We start from the raw sequence: 23528 nt of genomic DNA on the forward strand, positions 1-23528 counted from the left end.
TTGTTAAAAAAAAGCAATCAAGGATAAAGAACAAACTCAGGATAGTAACAAAACATTTTGCTCATCACAATAACACAAATTAATACTGCAGCTATAATGCTTTACAACTTAATAGTAGTAGTTTTTATTTTTATTGTAAACTATTTTAAACATTTTCTAATAAGAATAACTTACCAAACAACCTTATTTCATAAATTACGTCATTATAAACACGCATTCACACTGCTACCAAATAAATTTAAAACTTTTTTATAAAATGGATATAAAGTTTTTCAGTAAAAGAGTTTAATTAACGTGTCTGACTTTCTTTGTAGTTGGTTTTTTATCTTGTACTGTAGAAAGTGTTTATAGGCTTATTTTGTAGTGTTCTTATATTATCTACGTTCTAAAAGAGATATTACATTATTAAAATTAAATTTATTCTACTAATCAGAAAAGAACTCCTTCCTATTTAACAAAATATTTTGATCTGATTTTCATAAGGTATATAGGAATTACATCATTCTACTATTAACCCACAGTTCTTTCTTTTGGATATCTTCTCTTTTAATAAATAAAAAAAATTTTTAAACTATTTATGATACACTTATTTCTCTATATCCATAAGTGGATTATCATCAGATTTGGTAAATCCTAAAATCTCTCCAGATTAATATGGGAAATGAAATATTGGGACTATTTGAACTGCATTTCAAAGCACACCTATCTTAAGGGAAACTGAAAAATTTTTAAAGAAACTAATGTCCAAGAAATTCTGGTCATCTTGCTACCCAAGACAACTTAAGAGCCAACATAACTTAACCATAGCCAACACAAAAAAATGCTAAATATACACTTAACATTAGTAGAGGTATCCAGTCTGAATAAGCGGATGAATACCTCTACTAATCTCTAAAATTTTCTCATATCCTTTAATGCTGGTAAAAAAGAGTTACCAGTAATTGATATGGTTTTTACATCAGCAAAGGTAGTGAAGGTGTTATGTATTATAAGAATCACAATTACTAAAGTGCCTGTGAAACACAACCAACCATAAATATGTTGAGACAAGAAAAAATGCCCATGCTGCATGCAATGAATAAGTAGCATAGATATGTAATATATGCTAATCAAAACATAATGCAATGGGCATGTAACACAGAAAACTATTGTATATAAGTAGACAATCAGACTGCCTCTTTATAGCTGTCATACACTTGCTCATCACCCTTTAACTCCTCAATAAAAAAAATAAAACTGTGATAATCAGCCCATATTAAAAAAACATTCTGGTCCTGGAGCCAAAAGATAAAAGAACCAGATAGTATCACATAATTCCTGTATTGTATTTCTAAACATGCTAGAATCCCTCATATCTTTCAAACAAAACAAGCCCTATTAAAGCTTATGGTTTGTAAACGATATTTTGTTTGATTTTTTATTCTGGTAATTCCCATGTCCTAGCCTCCTAAATTAACAAATAATACAATATTTAAAACTTTTTTTCAAAACTTTCAGGAGCAAATGAAGTATATTCAAAGCATTTAAGATCAGGCTTCATTCCTTCTCAGCCCCAACTGAATTAATACAAAATGAAATTATGTATAATGTATAAAATATTTTTTTAAAGTACATTCTTCTTTCAAGAAAAGGTAAAAGACACATTTAATAAAAATTGTCATTTTTAGTTGCAAGGCCTCTTGCTCATCAGGCCTTCTAGCTCCCCTAAATTCTTAACTTAGCAAAAGTGTAAAAATTGCCATATTCTGATGTTCTTTTCCAAATACCTTTCTGATTCTGGGATCCAGCAAAAAAACTTATTAGAGTCATAGTCAATTATCCCTTTCTCTCTCTTCCTTAAGCTCTTTGATTTCTCTTCTCCCATCAAATAAACAAAAAACTAATATTTTATTGAAAAAGAAAAAAATTTCTATAATTAAAAAAAAATAACATTTGTAATTTTAAGTTCATTATATAAAATTTTGATGGACATGTAAATTTTCAAATTGCATAATAAATTATTTCCTTAATTTACTTACTTAAAAAAACCTTTAATCAGTTTTATGTGCTCATATTTAAAAAATTATCTGAAATTATTCTTGGAAATTAATTACAGCTAAGAGACAGGACTCAATACTGTGTGATACATGTTCTTACTGTACTAGAATGAGTTATTTTTAACTAATAGGATGAGTCAATTACAATCAGACTGCCTCTTTATAGCTGTCATACACTTGCTCATCACATCTTCATTCCATGTTAACAACCATGTACGGGAAGTCACTATGCTGTAGGGGAAGTCTTTTTTTATTATTGCATACACCATTGCACCAATTATTAGAGATTTTAGTAAGTAATAACCACTATCAGCATACTTAAGTGTGTCCTGTGTGACATCAAATTGAATAAGCTTTCCTAATTAAATTATTACAAGTTAAATAAAAAATATATTTAACTGAAAAAGGCAGGGATTTCATGGTATTCAGATGGTGTTGTAAAACATAGATAGAAACAGGTTGATGGGAAGAATTGTTTCAAAAAATATCTTTCTGTTTATTTCCTGGGTGATTTCTTGTTACTACATTAAATAATTACAAACATGAACTAATAATCTGATGTGATACCTTTATGATACCTGTGTTAAATATTACAGCAACTGATTGTTGTAATTATTAGTTTTATAAACAGTGATTGAAAATTAATTAGTGTTGAACAAATGGTACCATAGCAACAGCTAATTGTATTACACATCCATAAAGGGTGATAAAAAATGGTAAATCTCAAAATAGCAATATGAAAATACAGTGACAATAATTAGACGACAGCAATAATATTTTAAGAAATAAAAAAATATAAACAAATTAAATTTATGCACACTAATAGCATCTTTTATATTCAGTCTCATATTTTACCCACATTTCAATAGATGATTTCAAAATAATGAATAGATAATTTCAAGTTTCTAAAAAAAACTTTTCATGTTCATATTCAGTATCATAATTTTTATATATAAAAATTAGGTTAAATAAGTATTTTATAATAGGTTTTATAATCATCAAAATAAATAAAAAATCTGATATACATACCATAAGATTTTAAAATGAAATAAACTGTTAAAACTGCTAAACTTAATGACATTGCTATACCAGATAAGATCAATAAAGCTTTCCTTCCAAGCCTAAAATAAAAACAAAAAAGTAAATTTAGAATCAATCAGAACACATAAAGAGTGTTTAATAATGTAATTATACTATTAGCTTAAAAGATTCTTTATACATTATAAAAATATACATCATAGGAATCATAGGAATATGGCAGAACATAATGAAGTACAATTATTAGATTATTAAATTTAGAGCTAGTGCTAGCTGCTTCTGCTGCCAACAAATACTAGATGGTAAGATGCTAGCAAGCCCCATTAAAGTATGATTTCTTTTTGCAAGTGTTTAGATGTTACAGTAGAAACCAGACTAAAACTGAAATGACTACTTTAACACTATATAATAAGGAATATAAGGAATTATTATTAAAAGTCTATTTAAAATAAAATTAAGATATGTTTGTACCATATTATAGTATTTGTAAGCAATTATAAAAATGAAAATCTGAATTCTATTGCACAATACAATCTTTGGGTAAAAATTATCACAAGGAAATCAGAAACTATAACTGTAATACATAACTGAGCTATCCTATGGTATTTTTACCTTGCAAGATGTCAAGAAACTTAACTATAATTAGGCATAGTTTTTCTTTTTAATTTCTATTGGAAATTTTTTTTTTTAGGATATAAGATATGAGGGCAGCATGATTTAGGTACACATAACATAATTGACCACCCCTAGGTAAATAATAGTTTCAATTTTATTCAACATCTTCATCATTCATTTATAAACTAGGTTACAGGAATGTTTACATACCTGAAAACATACATGTTGATGGTTTTAGAAACCACCATGTGATCTTGCTGAATAATGTACAGTTAAATAATACAGTATTCAAAATTTCCATCCTATTATAAGAAAGTGATTAATAAAAAGAAGATCCATGATAAACAATTATTACCTTATTTAACAGAATAAGGAAAGCTAGCTTCTAAAAAATAAGAGAAGGGAATGTTGAAAAATTTGTGAAATAGTTAAATTGTACTTTGTAGAATAGCCTAAATATATCATGATGTGATGAATAATTCATCTTTTCCAAAAATTTATGGAATATTTTTTTAAAGTGCAGGAAAATACTTGTAATTTTGATAATAAATTAAGAAACAATTCACCCACCTATATTTCTGTTAACATTATAATATGATTATGCTTATTCTTGTCAATAAAAATTTGCTTAGTGAATTGGATCCTTTCACCAAAACATAATTATTTGTTAAAATTATTTTTTTCATTTCTTTTTTTGTATTAACCAAGTATAGAACTTTCACAAAGCAACTGTTTCATGAGAATATTGTTTTATAAAATTTAACTTAAAACAAACTTTAAACTATTAAAATTATAAATCAATGTAAAATTTTATGTCGGTGATGAAGAAAGAAATTAACGTAAATGAATATAGTTTTGAAAAAAAAAATTTTAACAAAAAATTATTCTAGTTTACATGTGAATATCTATTTTTTGGTATGTTAGTGAATAGAGATACCTCCCTGCTGAATTAAAGGGGATAAACTGTTATGAAATGGTTAACATAAAGAGTTTATGCATTGTTTCATAACAGAAAGGGTTCATTAATTTGTCACTTTTCTCTTTTTGCCCCAGTCTTTTTTGCGACTGAGATATCTAGAAAAGAAACCCGACTGGAACCAGAGTTGCTTTCACTGAAAATAATAATGTAGACGAAGTAGTCTATGAAGGTGTCCAGGTGAACAGAGTGAAGGTATCACCTTTAAGTCTGAATATCGCCTACATTTCAGTGAGCTCCTTGAACTGATATGAAACTGTTTACATGAAACTATTTATTATTTATATATGCAAGAATTTAGCTTAAACTTATATGCAGGTTACAGCTTTATTATTTATATCCAAATATTTACTTAGTATTTTTATCTTAATAATATTCAGATATTTTGCTTAGTGAAGAAGGCAATGAGAAACCAGTTTACTCCTCAATTTCCCTAGTAAACCTGATATGGGATGGTTTTTCTTCTTGAGAACTGGTATCATTTATGGGATTGGCTTGTGCCATTGCAATTCTGAACTTAATATATACATATAATGTGTAGAAGTTGTAATGTGCTGTATAGATAATATAGGATATGCATAGCACATACTCCATATAGGACTTGATATATTTACAAGTCCAACTCTTGTGAAGTAATTCACTAGGAAGTGACACTTCCTAGTTAAAATACTAACCTAAATACATGTCCAAGGTCAATTTGTCAAGTCTACAATTTGTTCATACATTAACTTAATCAAAATCACAGAAAATGTTAAAGAAAAGTGCTTATAATTAGTAAACAGCTTTGTAAAATAAACTGCCAGATATACTTATTAGATAGAAAATTAATATTATCTGACCACAGATTTTCTTTTTTAAGATGTTTATGCTTCTACTACAATTTTAAGTCAAAGGAAACACATAAATATATTTTCTAATGATAATATAGTTCAGTTAATTCTGAAAGATTTGGCAGGATAACTTACTAAAGAAACCAAATGCAATTTTTTTATGTTGATCATAGAATTGTTTTTTCTTTTATATAATTTTTTGGTCAGTCTTTTGTTTTTTATTTTAATTTTATTTTGTTATATTTATGTTTTCTTTTATGGTATTGATGGGGTAACTAAAAATTGTTTATAAAGTCTTATTTATTTTAAGATATTATAAAATACCTCCATCACTTCCAGATTTCATAATTGCTGTGAACAAATCATTAACTTTGAAATCTAAGTAAGTAAACAAGATTGGTTAAATTTCCAAACAGAACAAGATATAAATAAAAATGTTTATACATTTTATAAAATATACTACCTCTTTGACACCCAACAGCCATTTATAAGAAGAAAAAAAAAGGAACTGCATTACCAGTAAAAATAAAATTAATTTTTAATTAAGTCATTTATTTATTTTTTATTTTTTTATTATTTATTTATTATTTTTTAGTTAAGTTATTTGCTTGGTAACCTGAAGGAGATATGGATGATCTAATGAAAAAATAAAGAGCTAATAAAAAAGTAAGAAATTGTATGATATTAAGAAAAAGTATCATTTTAGTTAAATAATTACTCAACTAGCTGGGTTGTAACCAGTCATCAAGATAATAATCAATCATTAAATCTCAAGCCCAAAATGAATAATAAAAATATTACTGTCTATTTTTTCAAACTGGTATATGATTGCACATGTGTACATCAGACCAGTCTGCTCCTCTCGTCCATCTACAGCAGTATAACAAAGTCAAAAGAAAACAGTACTTTATTGGTAATAATACATCAAATGATTCATCGCTTCTGAATTTAAGTATTGTACGCACGATACTGCAACATTCATATTATTGATTTTCTGTCTTATAATACTATAAAGCAATGTTATTTTGTTTTATACTGGCTTTTTTCTTAACTGTCTTGCTCTATGGAAATCAAATTCATGCTTGTGGATTATGACTCACAAATGAATCTATATTACATTGTGACAGAAAAAGTTACTCCTAATTTTTTCCTGAAAATATTTTAGTAATACAAGACAATGAACCATACGCACAAGTAGATAAGGGACCAAATGTCTAATTAAATGAAAATTCTGATATGAAAAATAAAATCACTTTTAGGGAAGATAATGTGCTAAAAATGGAACTTTACTTGCTAAAAGTTAATGAAAAAAAGACAAAAAAATCAAATTCAATAAACAACTTGAAAATGTAACAAAGAACAAGTATATCAATGGAATACTTTCCCCCTACAATTTTTCAGACCCTGGATATTAGTCCCTTGCCATTGGATTTTTCTTATTTAATGGCGGTTATTTTATTTTAAATGACTTACGTTAGAATTAACTGTTTCGTAGTGAACAGATTTTTTTTTAAATGCATTCCAATACTTTAAAATTATGGATTTTTTATTATGATACCAGGCTTATCCTTGGAAGGACTGCAAGTATTTGTAGCTTTCTCCCGGCTCATTTCCCCTTCAATCCATCCTCTGAAGACCTTTCTGTGCTATTACTTTTCAGTCTAGCAGAAGTGTGCCTAATGGAACACTAGTTTGGTGGAAGGGAAATGCACTTTCTTAACAAAGAGTTATATGATGAGACTGAGGCAATTGCCTCTCTTGCATATATATTAAGGTAGAAAAAGGAATAGGAGATTAAATTTTCATCTTCTTTTTTAGAACTGGAATTCTTACCTGAAAAACTACATGCTGTGTTATTCTCTTTATCATCCAGACTTTAATTCCATAGAAGTAATATGGCCTCAAATCAAAAATTGATTCTGTGACATAATGTTATATTTTATATTTTTGATGTTATAGAAACATGCAAATCAAAATTTGAAAGCATTACTGTTGATGATTGTAGTTAATATAATCATGTAAAAAACAAAATTGAAAACCAATATTGACAAGTGCATGGAGCTGTTGTAACTCCAATTGAAAATGTTATTATACATTTCAGATAAAAATTAATATAGTTGTAAAGAAGGTAAAAATAATGATTAAAATGCTGCTTCACATGCAGTTTTAATTGCAGCCAGTTTTATTTAATTGAATCCACTGGATTGGTCTAGTGGTGAAAGCATCTTCCCAAATCAGCTGATTTGGAAGTCGAGAGTTCTGGCTTTCAAGACCTAGTAAAGACAGTTACTTTTATATGGATTTGAATACTAGTTTGTGGATACCAGTGTTCTTTGGTGGTTGGGTTTCAACCACACATCTCAGAAATAGTCGAACTGAGACTGTACAAGACTACACTTCATTTACACTCATACGTCATCCTCATTCATCCTCTGAAGTAATACCTGAACGGTAATTCCCAGAGACTAAACAGAAAAAGAAAGTTTTATTTAATTGATGTTTTATTTTACTGGATGACTAATTTTTCTATATCACATATGAATAAAATAAATGTTTTGTGAAAGAATCTATGAACGCAAAACTTCTACAAAACAGACAATACTGTATTTTTTTTTCTTGAACTAAATATTTCTTTTTACTATTTTTAAGCACAATTGTTAATACTTCTAACAATACTTTTTTTTATTAATACTTTTAATTTTTATTTAAATCGAGTTATTTTTTAACCAGGAGTATTTATTATTTATAAGAGGGTATTTTATTTGTAGGCACAGCATTATGTAATAGTATTGAGCTATTTCTATGCATGTGCGTAGGTTACATATTGTATTTTAAACATGAGTATACAGCTATTGAGTAGCATCCACCAGTTTAAATTGGACAACACAAATGCCAATACAAAAGAGATGATTGCAGTATCTTTGATTTCATCAGCTATTCAGAGAAGTAATCTCTTTAAAAATTATTGATTAAAAGAGGTCAATGACAGAAGCTTCCATAAGTTTTTTTTTTTAGAAAATAATGAAGTAATTTATGCACAATTAAATAAACAACAGAAGAAAAAATACAAAAACAGAATAGAAAAATAAAACCAAAGCACTAGTTAAAGTAAAACAATTTACATTTTCATTTATAAATTTAATTTAATTTAATGCTGTTTAAGTTTAATTTCTTTAATGATATTTATTTAATATCAAGGACAAACAAAGAATGCCACAACATTAAACAGTTTTGGACCACAAAAACAGAAATATTTTTCTGTACAATGAACTATTCAGATTTTTGAAGTTACATTAAAGAAATACTAATTATTTAAATTTTATAATTGTAATCTACTATTATATTGATTTGAAAAAAAAATAATTGCTAAAATTTCAACATGCAATTAAGAGCACGATTTTAGATTTCATTAAGCAGAAGATAAGAATCTGTATTCATCCAATGTTTTATTGCTTGAACAAAATTCTTTTGAAGTCAGTTCTGGTTTACTATACATAGCTATCCAGTACTAAGTACTATCTAAGAAATAGAAAGTATTTCTTTTAAATTAAAATGTTATGCACTCCTCTAAAATTAGTCCACTTATTTACTTAAAAAATTATTTAAAAAACTATCATTTAAATTTTTAAGTAAATTAGGAAAATTGATTCTTAAATCTGATTACTAATTAAGCTTTTAAGGTAAAACAATAGTGCTGTTAACAAGTATGATATTACACTTCAGTATGACTGAAATATAATATAAAATTCTGAATATAATTTCACTGGTTCACATTATTTCTTGATATACTTACTCAGTTTGGCTATTTCTTAGATTATTCCACAATAATTTTTAAAGAATTTCTAAAATCATTTTAGGTATTATAGAATTTCAAAAATCTTATGAATAATGTAAACTTTCAAGATTAACTTTAAATCGACAATGCAATTGGATAACTGATTTATATGATATTGTGAACTAAATGCAATACAAACATATGATTATCACATAGAGAATATTGGTTAAAAAGTTGCCATAGGGTAACAATAAAAAAATTTTACAATAATTATTTTAAACATATTACCTATCAACAAATATTGCTGAAACACTAGAAGCAACAACAGCTACAACTCCAACAATAATAGTAGCTGTTTCTGGAGCTACTGTTGTGTTAGCTCCACGAAAGATATCTACTGTATAGTATACCACTGCACTAACTCCACTTAGCCTTTGAAATGTCATTAATCCAAAACCTATTATTACAGCTTTTGCAGTGGTTGATCTGCAAAATATTGCAAAGAAATCTCTTATAAGTATATTTTCTAGTGTCACCATTTACAAATGTAAGGTTTACAGTCACTTTTTAATATGTATTGCAAACACACAGACACAACCTAAACAAATATGCATGTACATTTTTTCTATTAATTTGTATAAAAATCATTGTTGCATGTAGGTCTAAAGAAAATAAGTACATAAATAACAACAGGAATGTATAAATGCTTTTGTTGGGTTTTAATAAATTCCATTTAACTCCTAAACAGTTAAAATATAATGGACCTTTTGTGAGAAAGTATAATCCCTCTACTTTAAAATTCACCATCATTGTGTTCATAAGATTGATTAGACAAACAATTGAAGAGTACAGGGAAAGAAAGGGCCAAGTCATTTCTTTGAGTTTTTCAAAAACTATTGTCATTTATTCATTATGAGTTTATTTCAAATCCTAACTTATTTTGTATCATCTAGAGAATTTTCAGGTTATTGCTTTGTTTATTTCTGGTATAAATAAAAAAAAATAATAAAACCCATTTATACAGTTTAAAAATGAGCTAATTCAGTTGATTACTGGGAAAGAAAGAAGCAAGTTTTGAAAACAGTAATACTTTTAAAATATTTTATTAATGAAAAACAATACATAAGTCAATATTTACTTATTATTTATTATATGAAATTTACAACATTTTGGGATGTTAGGCCCTATATTTCAGTTGTCGTGAGCAGAGACTTAGTTTCCAGCTTCTTTCTCACAACATTTTGAGAGATGGCTGACATCATTGTACCATTGATGATGACTGGCATCATTTTTTGCATTGGTACCAAATATGTAAAAAAACAACCTTTTTTATAAATGTGCAGTTAACTTTCTTTTTTTTTTATTATGGTTTTATTGGTTTTAGTAATGAATACCAAAAATAACAAGTCATGCTAAAAAATTAGTAAGAACTTCGACATATCTTCATAAAGTAGTTCTGGAAGCTCAAATTCATTGTCTGCCAAATGTTTATTTCTTATTTTGTGCATCGTGGATGAATTTTCATTATTTTAATTTTTCTGACTGGCCATATTTTAAAATGACTCTTTTTAAAGAACACTGTCATCAAGTGAACCTCCATTTCCTAAACATAGTTTGGTCAATTACGACTATATCAAACGACCAAGGCTTGACTCTTGTCTCCTAAAACACATCTGCTCACTGACTAGGGAGTTCAACTTTTGTTTTTTATTTTATTATTTCCATATATTTTGTCCATCTCCATACAAGAATGTTCCCTAATGAGGAAACACACTTTGATTTTGTTGATCTGTGCAAAAATCTTACACCAAACTGTGCAAAAATCAAAAATTATAAAGTTCTTGTTCTGGCCTTCATAAGAGTTGCATTAGATGAAGGTGTCGAACGTTCATGTCCAGGAAATTATAAACAAAGTGGTGGACTATAGAGCACATATTGTTATTTCCTTTGCAGCCAGTGATATGTATAAAATACACTTGTGCTTGATGATAAAACATGTGTATTAAAAGTGTAAACAGATAACTATCGCCTGTAGCACCACACATCATTGATTGCTAAATTCAGAACCAGGAGATTTTTTTTTGAAAATCAAAGCAATCACCTCAGTGGATTCATCAACTTTGCTTCTGCATTTGGCAATTAGTTTTCTTTTATAGAATTCTTCAGCCTTTTTCTTGTGCAACATATGTTCTGTTTCAAAGAGTTTAAGTTATTTGTTTATTTTATTGGTAAGATGTTTTTCAAAATTAGATGGCATTTACAAAATTTTTATTTTACAAGGCTCTGAAATGTTCCTTAAATTTATTTTTAAGTGTTCCTTTTGTTCTGGTAATTTACAATAAAATATGTAATTTGTGATTTAACATATGCTATTAGATAGAAATTATTGTTTTTAAAGAATAAAAATAATAAAGTGTTCCAAACTAGCTGTAGACATAGTAAAAAAAAAACCTGATGTGGACACCACAGACTACCTTGTACGCTTATTAAATTACATGTACACATTTTTTTAAAATGAAAAGTACATAAAATTTTATTTCATTAATAACTTCTAATATTGTTTCATACTTCTTCTAAATGTTGTTGAATTATTATTTATTGTAAAAGTATTTTTTTACAATTTGATTCCAGAGGTTAATAATTATTAATAAATAACTATATTTAAATTTAAAAAAAAAAATGTTAAAAAAAGGAGATGAAGTCTGATTCAAACTGATGTTCCTTCCCCTTGTAAGAACCAAATTTCATTAATTAAAATTTTATTTGGCTATAACTCTGGAATCAATTAAAATAAGTGCCACTTATGATACATTGTTGAAAAGCTCTCAATGACAGTTTATTACTGCAGTTAAGAAAAAGTTTAAAATTCATTTTTTTTTGTTGGATTTTTGGCTTTTTTGGTCAAGTTGATTGCAAACAAAAGGGGAGGTGCACAAGTAGATGTTACAACAGTCCTAAATCCAAAATTTCAACAACCTATGGCTAATCGTTTTTGAGTTATATGAGATATACACGTATGAACAGATGTTACTCTGAAACCAATCAAAATGGATTCAAGGATGATAAAAATGGATATCTCTGTTAAAATCTGAAAACCGAAATGTTTCACGATCACAATTCTTCCTTTACTTCATACAAGGAAGTATAAAATAGATTCAAAACCAGTGGATGCAAAAAACCTTTCAGATATTTGTAAATAAAATAATATTTAAAAAACAGTATTGCTTTTTAAATACATTCAACATGCTTCATATGGACAGGTTCTGTATTAGTTTATTTTTAATTTATTAGTTGGTTTATCTACTCATTTTATGAAAATTTTTTTTGTTGTTTTTATTGTAAAGCACCATAGCCATCAATGAACACACTGTTGGTTACTATATTCACTATTATAATTTTATTGATAGCTCGTTGGAATAATGTTTCAGTAGATGTCCCCAACTATTTATTTTCTTAAGTTTTCAAGCCATGAAACTCTTCTTTTACCAGTACCATGGTTTCCAAGAATTTCCTCATAACATGAGCAGCAAGATTTCAAAGACATCATGATATCTTACAATGTGATCAAAATACTAAAGAAAATAGTGACTTTTCAAAGATGTCTATTCATCTTTTATAGTTTCAGCCAGCTAAAGAAGGTTTTTCATTTGAAGTTTTTTCACTTATCTGAAGTAGTTTTAAATGTTTCAACATGTTTTAATCATTACTCTGGAGATTGATACTTCTACAACATATTAAAGGACTAGGAAATTTTGCACTGTATTATTCTCATTTTGAGATATAGGTAAAGATCTTGACTCCACAGAAGCTTTTCATTCATATAGAACATCTGAAGTTTGGTCAGTTCAGGTTTTAATGTGTGATTGAAGTGTTTCAACAGTGTGATGTATCTCAGTTTAAGTTCTTGTGCATCAACATTTTCCAAGGATATACCTTTGCTTAACCTGCATTCACACCAAATATTCTGCTTATTGCCTATGATATATTTAGTATTTTGGATGTTATATTTTTTTAATTTTCTAAAGTCAAATATACACATATGACCTTTGCAGCAAACTTGGAACATTTCACATATTTCCAGCTTCGATCATCTGTTGGATGTTGGATGAATAAGTTAAGAGTCAGCGACTAACTCTTACCCATAAGACTATCCAAAAGACTGGTGGTAGTTGACAAAAGAAAACTCCTTGTCGCAAATGTTGCTTGGCCGGTTGATTACAATGCATACATGACTATGGAGATGGGTCATTGGTGAGATCATTGAGCTTTATACCTTTAAAAAAATTACAGCATTTGTTTACTTCTTTAAAAAAAAAGATACCCTAATTTTTAACATGATTTTTAACTTAAGTGTTTTATTATTGCTGTTGTTTTTTTGTTTTTTTAATAAATGCACGATTTTTTAATGAGTTGCACTCATTTAGCTTATCTAGTAGTTTGAACTAGAAATGCTTATTTAAATTTAATCCAGCTTGCATTAATTTTGTCATTTACATTAAATAAGAAAATCCAGGTGACAATAGTATAGAATTGTATTGTATTTTTAAAGGTAAAGACAAATAGTGATGAATCATCAGTTTAAGGAAATAATTTGCATACAAAAAAAAAATTAAATTTTTAAAAACAGAAGTGAAACACTGCAGTAAATTTTGTCAAAAAATTATTTTGTAAAGTTTTATTATTGTAAAATTACAGGCAAAACTTTTACTCTTAGATGGCAGAAAATGTAATAATTTCCTGAACAGGTAATTATAGATGGTAATACTTAAATAGAATTACACCATAATTTTAACAAACTGTTTACTAGGATTTCTGGCTGCTATTTCTTAGTGTCAGATAGCACAATAGTCAAAAACTTAAAAGACTTTGCCTTTTCAAGAGCATGCGTGATTAATCAGAAGTATGAATAACAAAATAGTTATGTTTTAATGTCACTGGTCCCTCAGTTCTACCACCTAGGTCCCTATTTATTTTTGGCTGTAATTACCTTAGCCTTTGAAAAATAAGGTATAACACAACAATCTGTACACCTTCACTTTATAAATGAGTACACAAAACTAAATATATCCACCCTAGCTATTTTGGAAACTTCTACATTATCATATGATTGACTCAAAAAATCCAGCTACTATGGTTAAAAAGAACAGCTACTAATCACAGTTACATTAAACAGATAAATTTTATATGATTTGTCCAGTTCACAAAACTAAAGATAGATAAGTAGCTTTACTCTTCAGTTAATAGCTCATTATCGAGTACAAACATAAAATAAAATTTTACTTGACTACAATTCTTTATTTTGGTAGGGGTCAAAATCATATGATTGGTTTTAGTATCAAACATATAATACAGACATCAGTATGAAGATGTTACATTTTAAGATTAAACTTTAGATGTGATTCTTATTCAAGTTTCCTTGTAGACCAATCTACAATATACAGAGTGGTGCATGAAATGATCCAACATTTGTTTTGGCAACAATTGTTTAGGTTAATAATTATTGTGTTTTATGTTGGTAGAAATGACAGCAGTTTATGAATATTAGTTTCTTCTCTTTCCGAGTGCACTATTTGTGTATCGTTCCAAGATGGCTGACAAGGGAAGACTGACTGTTGAACAGCACGTAAAGACTGTGCTATTTTTTTAATGAAAAGTGTGATGCTTACACAAAGACGGTTTCATACACATTTTCAAACTCTGTGGTCACCCTCATTTAAAACAATACATAAAGTTTACGAGAAATTTAATAGTGATGGTTTAGCATTTGAGAGTAAGCACTAACAGCCTTTTTTTTTCTGTTTAGCCTCCAGAACCACCGTCAGGATTGCTTCAGAGGGTGATATGTATGTAATGATGAGATGCAATGAAGTGTAGTCTTGTAGTCACAGATCAACGATTTCTGAGATGTGTGGTTAATTGAAACCCAACCACCAAAAAACACTGGTCCACGATCTAATATTCAAATTTGTATAAAATTAACTGCCTTTACTAGGATTTGACCCTTAGAACTCTCGGCTTCAAAAATCAGCTGATTTGCAAAGACGTGTTCACCACTAGACCAACCCGGTGGGTAAGCATGAACAGCCTGCCGATGTTCATTCTCCACAGAATGTTGAAGCTGTCAGAGCAGTGTTGTTGAGGATCCCAGGCAAATCAACAAGCAAAGCAGCAGCACAACTTAGGGTTTTTAGGTGATCTGTGCAGTGAATTTTAAAAGTCAATTGCATTTGTATTCATACAAAATAACAGTGTTACCCAAATTAGTAGTTGACAACAAACATCAAAAAATGGCATTCGCTGAACGGGCTGTGAACAAAGACGTATTGTTGAACAGTGTTTGGTTTTTAGTTGAGGCACATTTTCACCTAGACAGGGTTGTTAATAAACAAAAGTGCATTTTTGGGCTTCTGAAAATCCACAAGAATTATGATACTATCTCAAGTCATGGAGTAATAGGACTGTTCTTTTTTTAACAAACAGTAAATGTTATCTAAATATGCTGTGTAATAATTCTGTTCCTCAGCATCTTGTAAAAGGGTTTCAATTAGAAAACAAGTGGTTCATGTAAGATGGAGCCAGATCACACACAGCTAATCTTGTTTTAGACTTTCTGCAAATGTCATTTCAAACCGATTTCCTAATTGTTTTGCATGTAGACAGAACTGGCCCTAATTGAATCCGTGTGATTGTTTTCTTTGGAGATTTCTGAAAGAAAAAATTTTCCCTAAACATTCTCATACAGTGATGGAACTGCGACTGCTGATAATTGAGGCACACGCAAGATAACCGAGGATATGTATCATCAATTTACTAACAACATAGGAGTTCGTGTTGAAGAAGTTGCTAGATGTGATGGTGATTATATTGAACATATGATAAGCAGAACATAATCTCCAGGTATATAGTAAACATATGTTTTATTTTATTTTTCTGAATTTGATTCAAATAAGTTCTTTTTAACAAAACCAAATGTTGGATCATTTCATGCGCCACTCTATGTACAACAAAACATGCATAACATTATAAATTACCTAATTTATGAAACATACCCAAAAATATATTTTATTCTCATTCTAAATGTTTTAAAATCTGAAACCTTAGCACAATCATCAAATTTACTAGATCTCTCCTGTGCTTCATCAATCATTCGTTGAATTTTAATTGTCTCAGCAGTTACTGCACTTTCCACATTTTTTCCTCTTCTCAGCCACCTATCACCTCGCAAAAAAATTTAAGTTTAATAAGCTTACAACTGAGAAATTTAATAAACATTGTTATTATTCTACAACTCACACATGCTTATCATAAATATGTTAATAAGGAGATGCTTTTAAAAATTGTAGGATATTTATGGAACTGAATGGTACCATTTGCATGTCTCTTTTGGTAGTCCATCTGTCTGCTCAAGAAATTGAAGGTGAACTATTCTATCTATGGATTTCAAATTTAGATGCTTACAGGAAAAAATATTGTTTTCAAAAACAGAATAACTAAAAAAAAACATATGGTTTGTATCAAATGAAGAATATAAATTCTCTTCTACATTCTAGCCATTGACTCTATGATGAGTAACGAAAGTTTTCTTTAATTGCCAGTAGTAATGTGAGTTTCTGATCATGAACATGATTTTCTGTTCAGAATTGTTAAGGGGAGTAATTTCTAAATGAATAAAATGTTAAGTTTTTTGGCTTACTAATATAATCATTTCATGATTTTTCACTTTTTATAAACATCTCTCTTGAACAACTCACAGTTATGAATTTAGACATTTTTATTCCATTGTAAAAGAGGGGGAGAGAAAGTAAAATGCACCTTTTCAGGAATTATACATGTGGCCAATTGATTATGAAGCAGTATTAAATAATCTGTCTAGTCATTAAAAAACATTACTGTTAATGATTTGGGAGGTTACCTCTATTAACTATTACTTAGATACTCAGATAGCTTATCTTTCATTAGACTGGCTGTAGTAGCCATACTAAATATGAAGTAGAAGTGATAAAAACACTATCTAATTTCGAGGTGTAATGATTGTAAAATTAATCAATGCTAGTTTACTGACATAGGATAAAATTTAGACAGGCACTATTACTTAGTGATATTGCATGAAAGACGAACAAAAAAAATTATGTAAATCGCTCAGTGTATCCCAAGAAAAAAAGATAAACAAAAGCTTAATTTACAAAAAATTCTTGAAAAAATCAATGGACAGCAATTACTGATTCAAACACAGAAGTATGAAAATATTGCATTAAAAACAAAAATCTCAAAGTTAAAAATATGATTGATGATGCTAATTAATACAGCTGTGCTAATTAATTTGGTAGTGTAGGAATTTCTGAAACACCGGATGAAAATATTTTTGACAATAGTTAGAGGTCAAGAGTAGGTCTTAAAAAGTTTTATTACAGTCACTTATGATTCATCATATTCATTGAAGAATTATCATAAAATAATAATATTCACTTATATTATTAGAAGTTTTTTGACTAATGTATTTTTCATTTTCATTTGAAATTTTTTACTGACTTTAGTAACTGATAAAATGAAATACTTAAAACATGAAGTTTATCTTCAAGACTGATTGCCTTGAAGATTGTGAAATTTAGATGTTCTGAATAAATAAATAAAAGAATAAACTTTAATTTTATAATTTTAAATTTATTTAGAGCAGAAGAAGAACTGTGTCACTTCCTGCATTTTATTACATATAGAACACATATTACTATTTGTTTACTGTATGTTACAAATATATTATCAGTTATTAACAACAATACATTGTACTATGAGCTATAAACAATATTTATAAGACAAAATCACTTATTTATACCCAATTACTAAACTTTCACGTTCAAATACAAATCCAAAATTTACTGATAAAATTTTTATATTTACATTTGCTTTCAAAAATACATTACTCATTAATAAGTAAAAAATAAAAGAGAAGAAAGAGATAATATAATTATTTAACAGAAGAATCTAATTTATTTTATTTTATTTATTTAACAATAAATAATATTATGCTTATAATAATTGAAGAAAGATGATTAAAATTATAAAAAAGATAATAAATGTTATTATTTAAATACACTTTAATAATAACATGAATAAAAGTATCATTGAAAAGAAAAAAAATTTGTTTTTAATACTCCTAATGTTATGTATTAAAAATAATCGTTGTAGGTATAAATAATGCAATGAAAAAATATAATGTCTGGAAAACGTATTTAAAGAAAAAAGTGTGAATAATAATAATATGTTCAATCTGCTATTTTGTGCTGATTAGTCATAAAATAAAATTCAGCAATCATAATTAAACACTTTTTACTTCAGACATGCAGTATTCTGATATCAAGAAAAGTAAGTTAGTAAATCCTTTCATGTCTCATAAAGCTTTATATGATTTATTAAAAGATTGATTCTGTAAGATGTATAGCCTTCAGAATGAACTGATTGGAATAAAATTTGTGAATTTACAGATCTAGGTTATACGTTAATAAGTTTAAAAGAAATGAAAATAAGTTTAATAGGTTTATTAAAAATTTTGAAGATGTTTTTGAGAATGTGTTCCTTTACAAGGCTGCTTAAGAGAAAATGCTCTGCTTGCTTTTATAATGATTTAATTTTTTTTTTTAAAATAGAGAATTATTTTTTTAAATTTAAATTAAAGTCTGAATATGTTATATGAATAAATTAAAAGTTTTATGATGAGAGATTAAACTATCTAATTTAATTAAATTATCATATTCAAATTATGTAAAAATATAGAAAATATTAAAGTAGGTACTATTTGTCTTTCTCGAATAACAAGAGAAAATCATATGAGTATATGTGATTTAAACATAATAAATATGTAATAAAATCTAAAAAAAAATTAGTTAACATTATTGCATAACATTATATACAATAACACATCTGTTATTTGCAGATTAAAGTTTTCACACAGATAAACCTGCAACATATAAAATAACAAAGAAGTGAACATCAAAATTGGCATTATTCACTTTCCTGTTGGAAGTTTTGAATGCTATAAAAAATATGGAGTCACAAAGAATTTCATGCCTTGATAGTATCCTTCCATATTAAAAGATACAATGAAATTCTTACTACTCCCTCAACTACTATATCAATTTAGCTATGAGAACAAAAAATTTCCAAATTACTCTAAGGTCACTAAAGATTGCAGAATTCAAATCAGATGCAAAAAACCCATGTAGTATTTAAATATATTATTTTTAAAAGGGTTTACTTTAATTTAAAAAATTTAATTAGCACTACTCAATACAATTTTAAAAGAAGCTACCCAACCACCTCTAATCTCATAAATTTTACTCATTTCATTTCAGAAGTGTTTGAAGAATCAGGACTAGTTGATAATTATGTTTATGGACTTTGCAGGAACTTTTAATAGATTTGATCATTATGTATTGATGCAAAAATTTCAACCAATAGTTGTTAATAATGATTAACTATCATGATTTCATATTTTATCAAACCATCAGCAATTGTTCTGTTTTAAGCTAGTTAGTCAAAAAAAAAGTGGCCTATTCTGGTAAACTACGGAATCACTCAGTCCCATTTATTTTTTTTATATTTATTAATGATATTACACAGAAAATTTCAAAATCTCATTCTACTTTACACAGATAATTTAAAATTGTTTTGTTCTATGAAGACAACTTAATATTGTATTGAACTTCAAAATAATTTGAATAAACATTCGTGACTGGGGTTGTGTTAAACCTCATTTTAATATAAAGATACGCAAATAGAAAATTTCTAGTGAATTCAAACAAAAAAATTTTGTGTATGAAACAAAAAATTTGATGTGGACACAACATGACTTCCTTATACACCTATTACATTACATATATACATTTTTTTTAAATGAAAAGTACATCAAATTTTATTTAATTAATAACTTCTGATATTTTTTCTTTTTTTTATTATTATTTATCGCAAAACTTTTTTTTACAATCAGTGGTTAATAAGTCAATATATTTAAATTTTAAAAAAAAGTTAAGAAAAAAGGAGATGAAGTTTGATTTGAATCATTGTGCCTTCCCCTTGTAATTTTATTTGGCTATAACTCTGGAGCCAATGAAAATAAGTACCACTTATGACATATTGTTGAAAAGACCTCATTAAGGGTGTTCAGATTCATTTGTTTCTTTGTCCTTCTGCTTAATAATTGGTTATCCAGCATTACTTAATGTATACAGTTTACACAACCAACAAACTGCTCTGTGGCTGAAATTGTTGTATATTATTTTTGGTCCTACAGGCCAGATAATTAAAAAGTATAGATATGCCAGATTATTAAAAAATATGAATAAGGCTGGATAATTAAATAATTATGTGAAATATCTGCTATATGTGAAGTTCTAATATTGTGATATATAAATACACTACAGTTTGGCAAATTCAGTCTTCATCTGTGAATTTCAATAATAATAATAAACTTATGAATGAACAAAAATATTATTTTGGAATTTTCTTCACTACATCGAAACTGGGTTGGTAATTTACATTAACACCATTACCTATATAATATTATTTATGTAATTTAGTTTTTCTTTTTTTTTTTTGGCCATATTACAAGTGTAATAACTATGGAAAGAAAAATTACACTGATAAACATAATTTTTATTTCCTAACATGCGATACATGATTTTAATCTGTTTTTTGATGCTGAAAACGAATATGAACTCAGAATCTTTTTATCACCCACAAAAATTGTTAAATTTTAATTAAAGGATTTTTTTTCATTTTTCAATGTACAATTAGTATTTTAAGCACCTATAATGTATTTTGTTAGCTCATTTTTTATTGTTTAACATAATTTTTAAACTATAAATAAACAATACTAGACAAAGAATTAAATCATATCAGTCACATATTATGACATCATATCTAATACTGAAGAGTGAGCCTTCATGTACAAGATTAATCATGTCTGTGCAGGTCAAAACATGTAGCTGAAAACACAGCTGTGTTGTTTGTGTTAAACACTGGATTTAGGAATAAATTAATTTTGTTCAGTCTTATTGATGTCTTAAGTTTGTTAACAGTGCAGTGTCATTATGCCTCAAAATTGTGTAAATTATGTGAATGCCTTTTGTTATGTGTGGTGAGTTTATGGTAAAATCAAATAGGAAAAAAAACATTAATGATTAATCTAAAAAGCATTATTTGTACTTTCAGTGTAAAAATTGTGATTAGGATAAGACATGGACTCCTCATATAGTATGCACTAATTGTTCTGTATATTTAAGAGGATGGCTGATAGGTACGGCATGAACCAAAGGATCATGTAACCAACTGTTACTTTTGTTTAACAAGTGTGTCTGGAATTTCTTAAAAATCTAAACATACTGTAAAGTATCCTTCATTGCAATATGCAATCAGGCCTGTACCTCAAAGTGAAATTATTCCAGTTCCTGAGCCACCTGTGAATGTATGTTTCGAAAACAGCGATGAAGAACCAGGCAGTACTGAAGAAGACAACAGTGATTTTGATTTTGAATTATCTTTCAATAAGGCACATCTTATATCACAAGGTGAAATTAAATGACTTGGTTAGGGATTTAAATTTATCAAAAAATCAACCTTAATTGTTAGGGATCAAGACTGCAAGGTTGGAATTTACTTAAAAAAAATACAAAAATGTCAGGCTTTCGAAGCCAACAAAAACAACTTTCTCAGTACTTTATTGATGAAAATAATTTCATTTATTGCACAAATAGTGATGAGCTTATGTTGTACTTAGGACAAGTTCATAAACCTGAGGACTGGTGCCTTTTCATAGATTTGACAAAGTATTGTTTAAAGGTGGTTCTACTACATAACAGTAACAAATATCCTTCAATACCATTCGCTTATGGTATTGATTTGAAAGAGACATACAATGTGATGAAAGACATTCTTGAAATAATAAATCATAAAAAACATAGCTGGAACTTATGTGGTGATTTGAAAGTTATAGCTATTTTGTTAGCCATGCAGTTTGAAAGTTATAGCTATTTTGTTAGCCATGCAGTTAGACTATACTAAGTACATGTATTTTGTTTTTTGCAATGAGACAGACATTGACAATAGAGCTAGGGATAAACATTATGTTACCAAAGAGTGGAAGAAACGAGGAAATTTTAACTCCAAATGGGAAAAATATTATTCATGAGCCCTTACTTGAACCCAAAAAAGTATTTTTCCCCTCTCCATATCAAGCTAGAACTAATAAAAAAATTTGTAAAAGCAATGAAGAAAGATAATCCCGGATTTTTGTACATCAAGCAGAAATTTCCAAATGTAAGTGAAGGAAAAATTAAAGAAGGGATATTTGCTGATTCTCAAATAAGAAAGTTGGTCAAAGATTATCTATTTAACTCAATGTTAAATAATGTAGAAGGTGCAGCTTGGGCTTCATTTAAAGGTGTTTGCAAAACTTTTCTCGGCGAACAAAAATCTGACAATTACCACAATATTTTTAATCAACTTCTTACAGAGCTTAGGGATGTAATATGTGTTTGAAAATACAATTACTTCACTCACATCAGGATTTTTTCCTAGACAACCTCGGAGACATAAGTGACGAACACAGTGAACGTTTCCACCAAGAGGTGATGGAAAGCCGCTATAAAGCACAATGTAATACCAACATGCTAGCCAATTACTGTTGGACATTAATTCAGGATGTGCCTTAAGCTATTTATAAAAGAAAAGCATCACCAAAATCATTCTAACACAGGTATGGCCAATGAAAATTATAAATTTACAGATTTTAACTATATTTTCCCTTATTTTTTTTAAGCGTAAGGGTGATAGAAAAATTGTATTTACAGATCTATAATGTATGCATAAAAGCAATTCAAAAAATGGTATCATACTTAGAGAAACATTAAATTTTTTTTATCTATCAGTGTTACCAAATAAAGGCTGTCCAAATTTTTAAGAGTTCCTAGAATTTCTTGAAACCAAATGACAAATCCTGGAAAATATTGGTTTATGTACTACAAACTCACAATTCAGTATTGGAAATGTTAAGGCTTCAACAATGCATTTAAATCTCATCACTAACATCTTACTTCAAATACTAACAAGATTCAAAACACATAATGTTAGTTATTATTCTAGATCTAACTTTAAACATTGTTTATTTTGTAATCTTAATCATCAATTACAAAAATGCAAAGTATTTTTAAATTTATCCAATGATGAACAAAGAGACTTTTTAGAACATAATAATTGTTGTCATATAT

General features: G+C 27.9%; 1 protein-coding gene across 1 annotated transcript in view; it reads right to left on the reverse strand.

The window, feature by feature from the left end:
• The window catches only part of LOC142328583 (trehalose transporter 1-like protein), a 61686-nt gene that overhangs the window by 7039 nt on the left and 31119 nt on the right, over positions 1 to 23528 (reverse strand). Inside the window, exons 5-7 of the mRNA XM_075372357.1 lie at positions 16320 to 16481; positions 9559 to 9756; positions 3066 to 3157 (exon numbers count right to left, since the gene is read on the reverse strand). Coding sequence (XP_075228472.1) covers positions 3066 to 3157; positions 9559 to 9756; positions 16320 to 16481 — 452 coding nt within the window. The remainder of the gene's footprint in view (positions 1 to 3065; positions 3158 to 9558; positions 9757 to 16319; positions 16482 to 23528) is intronic.

The sequence above is a fragment of the Lycorma delicatula genome, chromosome 1 (genome assembly GCF_047948215.1).
Source record: "Lycorma delicatula isolate Av1 chromosome 1, ASM4794821v1, whole genome shotgun sequence".
Taxonomy (NCBI): domain Eukaryota; kingdom Metazoa; phylum Arthropoda; class Insecta; order Hemiptera; family Fulgoridae; genus Lycorma; species Lycorma delicatula.